This window comes from Coffea eugenioides, chromosome 2, assembly GCF_003713205.1.
Source record: "Coffea eugenioides isolate CCC68of chromosome 2, Ceug_1.0, whole genome shotgun sequence".
NCBI classification, from domain to species: Eukaryota; Viridiplantae; Streptophyta; class Magnoliopsida; order Gentianales; family Rubiaceae; genus Coffea; species Coffea eugenioides.
The window spans coordinates 18,683,510-18,693,917 of NC_040036.1; the positions used below are offsets into that span (position 1 = coordinate 18,683,510).

General features: G+C 39.7%; 1 protein-coding gene across 1 annotated transcript; it reads left to right on the forward strand.

Annotated features, from left to right (window-relative positions):
* Nucleotides 1-1,362: 1,362 nt before the first annotated feature.
* Nucleotides 1,363-4,412, forward strand: LOC113763480 (RING-H2 finger protein ATL65). Its single transcript, XM_027307308.1, has one exon. It carries the CDS (start codon nucleotides 2,083-2,085, stop codon nucleotides 3,385-3,387), a length of 1,305 nt encoding a protein of 434 aa, XP_027163109.1. The 5' UTR covers nucleotides 1,363-2,082; the 3' UTR covers nucleotides 3,388-4,412.
* The last annotated feature ends 5,996 nt before the right edge of the window (nucleotides 4,413-10,408 follow it).

The following is a 10,408-nucleotide window of genomic DNA, read 5'->3' on the forward strand; positions in this document are numbered from 1 at the left end:
TTTCTAATAGATTTTCTCTCTATTTTTCGTAATACAGATATGAGTGCATAACACGTGTCTTCATTTATTAAAAAGAGACGTGACCATTTTAAGCTTGACCAATCCTAACTCTTGATAGTAAATAAAGACACATGTCATATATTCAATGAAGAGAGAATCCACCGAAAAATGAGCCAAGTTCCTCTCCTACTACACCATATAAGTCGAAACTAACGCGACTAAGATATTGCTTTCTTTCAAAATGACAAAGGTATACTTATTTTAACTAATTAAATACGGAAAGAATTAATCTTTTTTGTACTGTCATTGTATATACAGACGGGTCTAGATGCATGTCATATCATTTAAATTTAAATTTAAATACCAAATTTTATATGTGTCATCTAAATCTATTAGTGTATGCATTGACATTGCGTAAAAATCACAATCAAAAGGTGCATTTTTTACAATAGTATTCTAGATGAAAATTGTTGTAGCACTGAAATACCATTAACACTAGAGGGGGGAGTACTGCAAAGTACAAGCGATCACATATTAATGAGATGGATTAATTATCACAGTCACAGGATTTGCAAACAACTTAATCAAAGCTATAAGCAAATTACATTAGAGTTGGTCATCAACTTGCAAACGAGAAAGGCGCCCCGGGGTCCGACTCTTAAATAGCATTGGACTTGTTCAACAATATAAGAACCAAGTGCCTCCTCACAGTCACATATTGGTTTTGGTAACAAGTTCTAAGACTTATTCCGAAGGTACTCATGTCACGATTTTAACGCCAAGGGAGCAGATGTGCCGATTTCCTGGCAATTAATACTACTTCATGACCTTTTGCGATCAACGCTTTTTTTTTTTTTTGGCAGACATTTTAGGGGCTAGCTCAGAAAGACCCTAGTAAACTGCGTTCGTTCATGTAGATGTTGACACTACTCTCTCATTCCTACCAAAATTTAAAAAATAACAAAATTAAATGAGCAGATGTGTACGAAAGACTTCAAACTGGAAGTGATACACAGAAGTTCATGTCAAATAGCAGCAACGCCGCATAATAGCACCAGCATCCACGCTGCAATATTGCAGAGGAAAAATAATTAGAGAACGAAATATTTACTATTACTATACAGAGTGAATTTCGAGCGAGAATAATGACTAAACTATCTAAAATGACACAATCTGATAATCAAAACAAAAAAAAAAATAGCATTCACCTCTTCGAAACTAGCCTTTAAGGTCATTCTCTACTAAATCAACCAGAAATAACTTGAATTTTAGGACATTTTTGCCCCTAAAAATCTATTACAAGAAGTCAAATGTGTGTTTTTTTTTATAATTAATTTATTGGCTAAAGTAGTTTTTTTTTTTTATCATCATTGTGGGTATCCGGATCTACACCCGACTAATCCCACAACACTCTAGCAGAGCGAGCCCGACCGATGTTGAAAAAGATAACAACTGGGTTGCTGCCCGGGATCGAACCAGGTGGCTAAAGTAGTTGATATGATCTAAAAGCCCCATTTTAAAAAGTTGAATGATCTTTTTGATAAAAGAAGTTTAGAGATCAGATTGTGTCATTTTAAATAATTTAATCAGATTTTTGTCATTTACTCTGTTATATAAGTGGTTGTAGTCTTGAGTGCATTAAATTCACAAAAGCTGATGTGGCATTTGGGGTTTAGCGGCAGCAGCAGCAAAAGAACCCAAATTTTGGTCAGACAGACAGATAGTAACTAGTAACAACGAAGTCGCCGGTCATACATCCACGCACATAGTCGCATACAAAGCCAAAGCCAAAGCCAAAGCCAAAGCCAAAGCCAAAGAAAGAAATACAACCACCCAACAACAAACGAAAAAGCTCTCCTCTTTCACTTGTCCAGCCAGCCAGCGCCACCCTGACCCGGCCTTCCTAGTTTCCCTTTCTTTCCAAGTGCGATTTCTTCTTACACCCTCCCAGTCAACCCACTTAATGCCTATTTTTTGTAGTAAAACACGAAAACTTGAACCCTTTCTCACTCACTCCTGACTCCACCACCGCCACTTGCCCATCACGACCGCCACCACAATTTCCCCTCTCAGCTTCTCACCATGCGCATCCACCCATTAGCTCCTTCTCCAGATCCTGCTCCTGTTCCGTCTCCTCACAGCAGGGTTCCATCTTCTCATACCGCTGCCTTTCTTCCCTCCTCGTCCACGTCTTCATCATCATCAGCAACAACAAAAACACCACCATCTTCACCATCTTCCTCATCATCTCCGTCTAAGTTACCTGTGGAGTTCAGCCCGCCATTGATAGCCATGGTTGTCATCATTGCCACCGCTTTCGTCATCATCACCTACTCAAGGGTCATCTCCCGCCACTTCCTCCGCCTCCACCGCCTCTACCGACGCCGCCGACGCCGCCGCCGTTACGTCCCCTCCTCCTCCGCCAGCAACATCGAGTCCCCTCCTTATCCTTTCGACCCATCCGATGCCTTCCACGTCTTCTCTCCATACGGACTTGACGACTCCGCGATCAAGACGATACCGCTCTCTGTCCACGCCAGAAAGAGCAGCGTCCACGACTGCGCAGTCTGCTTATTGGAATTCGAAGAGAACGATTACGTGCGAACCCTTCCGGTTTGTTCCCACGCTTTTCACGTTGATTGCATTGATATATGGTTAAAATCCCACGCCAACTGTCCCTTGTGTCGCGCCGGGATATTCCGGCCCGAGTCACCTTTCGTTCCGGTCATGGCTGCCAGAATCAGGCCCAGCTTAGATGACATGATGATGGAGAGCACAATCTTAGAGCCGCTGGCGGAGATTCAACCGGAGGAATCCGAGTCAACCACCGTCGAGGAGATTACACAGGAGCCCTCTCCAAGGATTAATAACACTCAATCATCGGAGGACCAATTCAACGGCCGCGATTTTCTGTTGAAGCGGTCGTATTCATTCGGCTTCGAACGTAATTTAGGGTCGGAGAGGCTGGTTCTGGAGCCGGTGACGGCGTCTCCATGGCGTTACCGGAGGGGAGGAGTCGGAAGCTTCTGGAGCAAACGGCCGTCGCCCTTTAGTTCGTTGACCAAGTCCAGAGTCTTCTCATTCCGATACTACAGAGGCATGAACATGAAATCTCCATTTTTCCGACGGCGTGGTGGCGGCGGCGGAGGAGGAGGAGGAGGAGTTGGGGGGAGCTTCTATCCACTGTCGGAGTCGAGCGTGAGATTCGGGGGTTCAGCAGCATCAGGCGGAGGAGGTGGGTCATCAAGGCGGAGCAGCAAGTCGTTTGCGAGCCCAATGTTCATGAGAACGTCGGGTGGGGCGGCGGGGGGGTTTTTCTCGTCGAGCAGGCAGAGAAGCGGTGATCCAGAAGCTTTGCTGTCACCGGACAGATATAGCAAACGGTGAAGATGATGGACACGTGGAGGAGTTAATAATTGTTGGGGGGAAATTAATGATGGTACGATGATGCTGATGAGGATGACAAAGACGACGGGTACTGCACGGGCGGGGATCGGACGGTCGGAGATGGAGGACATGTTGTGGGCGAGCGTGCATAATTGAATTTGAGAAGGGAGTGGGGGAGGAGGAAGCTGGGGGGTGGTTGCGGGTCTAATAATGCGGGGGGGAATTAAATGAGAAGAAGGGCATTAAAACTTCTGCGTCCTGCTGCAGCTGAGGGCTATTAATTGGAAGGTGCGGTGGAATTCGAGACGGCATTAATTGTTTGAATTGACGACATAGTACCACCACCACCACCACCACCACTTGCCTTGCCAGTTGCCACTATCACTGTGAGAGGGAGAGGAGGAGAGAGAGATAGAGAGGGAAGAAATGTAGAGGTCCACATCTACCTCCTCGGCTTACTACAGTTTACACTACGCGATACAAATGCAATGGCGCGGGGCTCTCCTTTTCCCCTTTTTTTTTTTTTTTTTTGGGTTCATTTGATCTTTTAGTTTAACTAGTTTGGCAGCCCCTTTCAAGCGGTGCAGTAAGAAATGGGATGGGAGGACTGAGGAGTGGTGTAGACCGGGACTATTATGATTCTTTTATGATCAGTGGGGAGAAGTGATCATTAATTGCATTTTTTACTTTTGGGGATGGGGTCTTCTGAATGAATCTACTCTTTTTATTTTTTTTTTTGGGTTTTGATTTGGGAAAAAGAGAATCTGCTTGTTCACTTTGATTGATGACTGATGACTGATGACTGATGATAATAGGAGGATGGAAGTGAGGGAGAAAGTACCACTCCACTTACTAGTCGACTGTTGTGATAACAGCGAAATGGACTGCAGTGGTAGTGGACGGTGGCGGTGGTCTTTTCTTTCTGTTTTTGTTGGGAGGATAGGGTTCGATGCTTTCTTGCTATCTCCTTCACATTAATGCACCGATCTGTTAGAAATGAAATGGCCCATGTTTTGCCTTTTGTATTTTCTGCTCAACAGATGAAAGAGATTTTGTATGGATAGTTTATTGTTTGAGTAATTTTATTTGTTTGTATTATAAACATATTTTTTAATTTTTTTAAAAATTTTACATAGGTCACAGCATAAAAATATTATGATATTTTTTTCTTTCAAAAAATTTATCCCAAAATAATCTCCTAGTACGTGTTGAACCACCAACGACAATAATATTTGTCTCATCAACAAATGAAGAGAACCAAAAAACAAAAAAAAGGGTAAGTGAACACATAAAAAAGGGAAAGCCAAAAAAGAATATGAAACCAGCTGCCCTTTTTTCTTTTTTCTTTTTTTTTGCAATGATTAGATTTTCCACAAGCTCTGTCACTTTTTATTTTATTTTTTATTTTTGGGTTAGAAAAAGAAAGAGGGGGGGGGGGGGGTAATGCAGTATTACGGAATATTTATTAGTGATCGTAGTGGTATCATTTCCAAATGATGATGTTCTCGAGTAACTTGTTGAGATTGTCACATAGGTCCGTTTTCTGTTGTTTAGTAGACCACGATGGGCACAAAAGTGTGAGCAATACTTTACTACACGCCCGCCCGCCCGCCCGCCCTTCCTGTGGGATGGTTCATTACGGGTCTTTATCATAAAATTGTTCACTCCTGTCCTTTCAAAAATTCATCTTTTTAAGTCACGCTTCTCTGTCCTTATGCCCTTGGTTTGGTTCTTACTTATTTCTCAATCAAAATGTTCCTTGGTTTAATTCGGAGAGGTAGCTCCCCCATGTTTGATGTAACCCCTCCGATGCCAAAAAAACTTGGAAGTGGAAATTTTCTGGTGTTGGAAGTGGAAATTTTCTGGTGAGGGTTACTCCTACACCCATCCGTCATGAATATTTGTTTGAAGCTCAAAAATGTGTAGTAGTTCACACAACTTCCTACAGCGGAAAAATTAGCCATGAAATTTTCATTAAGGCACAAGATTGAGGTAAACCCGATTAATTGAACATCACCAGAAGAAAAAGGGAAAAAAACTACTACTAGGAATATTGAGGTCTATCCGGGTGGGAGATGAGTTGGGTGGTACAAGAGCTGTTAAGTCAATCGAGTAGTTCGAAAGCTCGTTAGAGCTCGACTCGTTAAGGCTCGAGCTCGGCTCGTTAATGTTGGTTAACGAATCGAGCTCGAGCTCGAAACATGCTCATTTAGTTAACGAGTCGAGTAAGCTCGGCTCGTTTGATACTCGAATAGTTCGTTAGACCTCGTTAATGAAGGGCATATTTGTCATTTTAGAAATCAAAATTATAAAAATTAAAAATTATAGGTTTTTATTAAGGTTAATTTGCTCGAGCTCGAGCTCGTGAAGCTCGACTCGTTTGTGATAAACGAGTCGAGTCCGAGCTCGAGCTCGAGCTCGAGCCACATGTACATTTAACGAGTCGAGTTCGAGCACATTTTAAAGCTCGTTTTCCTAACGAGCTCGAGTCGAGCTCGGCTCGAATTAAACTCGAGTCGAGCTCGGCAGCCAAATACTCGTCTCGATTAACAGCTCTAGGTGATACGGAAGGAGAGAGTGTAAACAAGAGGTCTCGAATTCGAGTTCTCCTACCTATACTAAAAAAAAAAAAAAAGTATTATGGTCTATCCGTGATTTAAGCACGCGAAATAATAATAATATTAATAATGTGTTGTCACATCAAATTGCTGAATCATTTACCAACTATTTTATCAAAACTTTGCATACAAAAGTATGGAAATGAGAATGTAGTAGAAGCATTAAAAGAGTTTTGATCATTTTACTGACCAAAGGGGTTCCATTCCATTGGTTCATTATTGATCTTGACACGTACGCTCACTACTAGTATTTATTTTATCATATATTCAACACCGCGATAACGTTTACGGTATCACTGAAATAGATAAAATTTTAAATAATTGCAAAATCGTTGGCTTTTAATGACAAGGATAATGCTGCTGTGTTGGAATTTTAATTTAATGAAAGATGCCGTCCGTCCCCTTAGTCCTTAGTCCTTATTTACTACGATCAGACCAGCCTTCGATGCTTCCAAAACCTATTTAGCGATAATATCATAAACCTCCCCTGAGATTTCTTTTAATATCACATAGTATTTCTAAAGTTTTAAAAATATCACTTACCTTCCTTATTTTTGTTATTTGTGCAACAAAATTTTGAAACATCCTAAACTACCCTTTTGCTTTCTAAATAAAAATACTCCTAAGCTACTTTATTTATTTCAAGAAAATTATCACCCAAAAAATAATATCTAGTGGTACTACCGTATTACAATACTATAGTCCATAAAAATATAAATTTAAATAAATAAAAAATATATTTGTAAAGAAATACACTAGCACCAATTTAATTTTATATATTCAAAATCGATTTCTTATGAATCTATTTTTTTTCAACTTTTTCTCAGTCCGCATCCAAACCTTTAAATCATATTAAAATATACAAAGAAACAAAAAACAGAACATAAACAAAGAAATCATACCCTATTCTATTGCAATCACAAAATAAACAAAGAAATCATACCCTATTCTATTACAATCACAAAATGCATAATATAAATAAAATTCAATATACTATAATTTATAAATAAAAAATCAGCTGGTCATCCAAAAAAAAAACGAGTAAGAGAGAATGTTGAAAAAAAGAGAGAGAACAAAGTGACTCTTGTTTCTTTTTTCATTTTATTTTTTGAATTTCATTTATTTGATATGCTAATTATGTATCAAGTAAGGATTAATATATAGTCTTTTTACAATTACTAGGGGTGGTATGTGATATTTTCAAAAAGTCAAAAGTGTCAAGTGATATTAGGAGAAATCTCAGGGGCGGTTTCTGATATTATCCCCAGTATTTATGTTTATACTCTATCTAATTTTTTTTTTTTTCCGGAAAGGGTAGAAGTTGTTTATACTCTATCTAATCACATAAGTGGTAGTATATGTTAAAATATACTACTACAATGAACGCATACTAGGTACGTGCCCACTCTAGCGAAACAAATCCTGAATATGCAAATGCAAGTCTGGTGGGAACTGGGAAGTTGGAGACTGGCGCATCAGCTGGGCTCGTGTGCAAAAACAAAATAAAATTAACAAGGAAAACTAAAAACATTGCTCTATGATAGGTGTTCTTACACAAGCAAGTTCTGTTAATACTCCGTCATCGTTTTAACATATCTCATTGACGTTTTGTATGAACATGGCATGCACCGATGTCAAATTATCAGAAACAATTGTACGTTGTTTATGTGCAGACAAAAGAGGGACTCTGATAACTGAGTGTTGCGTTCACTATATTCAACCGAGTTGAGAAAGCACGTTGGTTGAGAGCCACTCATCGCTCTCGCAATTCAAAATTATGAGTTGCTTCTTTTATTAGAGTTTGGATTACCAGTCTAGTGTTTTTCTAGAATAATAATGTAGCATGTTTGGAACCTGAATTTTTTGAAAGTTTGTATAAAACTGTACTATAGTGCATTGTAGAAGTTTTTGAAAAATTTTTGTAGAAGTTTTTGCAAGATGAAAAACTTTTTTATAGAAGTTTTTGTAATGTGAAAAATTTTGTAGAAGTTTTTGTAAGGTGAAATTTTTTTTTTTCCTTTTCTTTGTTTTCTTTCTTTTTCTCTTTCTTTTTTTTTCTTTCTTTCCTTTTTCTTTTCTTTCCTCTCTTCTTCTTCTTCTTCTTCCTTCCTCCCGCCCTTCCCCTTCCCCGTTACCTCTGCCTCCCACCTCCAGCACCTCCGCCAGCACCACCTCTCTTCTTCTTGTTTTTTTTCCTTTTCTCCTCTCCCCCTCCCTCTCCCTCCCCCGCCACCCCTTTCCTCCCCTCTCTCCCGCCACCCCCCTCCCACTTCGCCGTTTCCTCCCCCCTCTACCCGCCACCCCCTTATGCCCACCATCCCTTTCCTCCCTCTCCCTCGCCATCCCCACTGCCCCATCCCCCTCTGCCCCTTTCTTTTTTTCACATTTTCCCTCTCCCTCTCCTCCCGTCTCCTCTCCTTGCTCTTGCCGGCAGATGAAACAGCGAAATGAAATTTTTTTATTTGGGCAATTTTCCTTCTCCCCCCTTCTCCCCTTCCTCCGCCACCCTCACCCTCACCCTCACCCTCACCCTCACCCTCACCCTCCCCCGTGTGATTTGGTCTAGCTACCAGATCGGCCAGAGGGGAAGGGTGGTAGGGAAGGAGTAGGGGAGACGCAGAGAGAAAAAAAAAAGACAGAGGGGAGGATGGCAGGAGAGGAAAAGAGAGGAAAAAGGGCAAAAAAAATGAAGACCGGCACCGGAAGAGGTGATCGGCCCCGGAACCGGCGGCGGAGGTGGTGGCTGGCGACGAAAGTGGTGGTGGGTTGGGGTGGGGGAGGAAGAAGAAGAAGAAGAAGGGGAAGGGAATTTTTTTTTTTGTGATATTTTAAGTGTGTAGGTAAAAAACTTTGAGAAATTTTTTGGGATTCCTGTAGCAAAAGTTGTTAAAAAACTAGTAGGTAAAAAACTTGTCCAAAAACCTAGCTTCCAAACAGGCAGAATGTTTGAAATATTCTCTTGAGACAATTATTTCTCTCTCTTTCTCTCTCTCTCTCTCTCTCTCTCACACACACACACACACATATATATGTATATACATACACAAAAACTCCCATCCAAAACCGCTCAGTGTCATGAAACTATGAAAAATAAATTGGATTTATTAAGAAAAATAGATATCATACATGCTAAAGTATTTTAATAGGGTTTTTTGTGTGCTTATTGAACACTCATAAATCCCACCTAACTTAAGTGTATATTAACAATTATTACCTGTCCTTATATTTATTTCTTTTTTCTAATTAATCTTATCTTTGAAGAATTTATTACTCGTTCTTGCATTTACTCTGATTAATCTTATTTTTTTTAAAAAAATCTAATACCTGGAGTATATATTAACGATGTGCCCATTATCGTTAGACAAACTTCTTTTTTTTTTTTAGGCGGGAGGTTTTGGAAGATCTACTTATAATAACTCTCACCTTACAGTTCAACTCAACCTTTCTCTTCCCCAGATAGACTCTTCTACTAAAGTATATACATGAAAGTACTTTTAAAAAAAAGAAAAATAGTATGTGCATGTATATTGAAGGAGTTAAAGGCTGATCAAATGTGGTAATAAATAGCTTGCTATCCTTAATTAGCACATGATATGGTGATTGCCATAATTAGTGAACTCATGGAATACTTCCTACTTCCTAGAGCTTGAGCTTCCCTGATTCAATCTTCAGTTAAGGAAATCCAACCCACGAAGTTAGTTGACTAAAGTCATCCAACTCTAAATTCTGTCCACACTTACATTGAGTCAAGGGAATGATCAGGAGTAGGCCGAATTTCTACCTTCCAGTAGGTTCGGTTACGTATAACGGTACAAACGAGTCGAATCGAGTTGAATTTTAACCTAATCAAGCTGACTCTTAACTTAATTTTATGAAGTTTAAACTCGAACGCGAACTCGAACTCGAATTCGACGGATTCAAAATGTAAAGCTCAAGTTCGAGCTCGACTCAAATTTGAGTCGAATTCTAACTCGAACTTGATTTTAAAAAAATAAAAATAAATAAATATTTTTATTTTTAAAAATAAATAAAATAATAAATTTTTAATAAATAATAAAATATTAGAAATATATATGTAATTTTATTAGTAAAATAAACAAATAAACATAATCGAGTCAGCTCGCGAGCTAATAAGTTGAATATCTTCGAATTCGACTTCGAGTTTGACTTGATTAACTTGAGTTCGATTCGAGGTCGATGTTGGCCGAACTCGAATCAAATTTGAACTCGAGGTGCTTGTGAGCGGTTCGATTCATTTGCAATCTACTTGCGTGGATGGTCCAATCAAGGTCACTTATGATTGCCATAGGAGGAATTTATCCAGTTTCCGTCACAAGTAGAACAGTTCCAAAAGCTTAGTGGCAGATGGGTGGATTGGGCGGCTAAGTGGCTGAAATTGGATA

Coding starts and splice junctions, on each gene's coding strand:
- LOC113763480 (XM_027307308.1), top strand. CDS start 2,083: ATGCGCATCCACCCATTAGCTCCTTCTCCAGATCCTGCTCCTGTTCCG.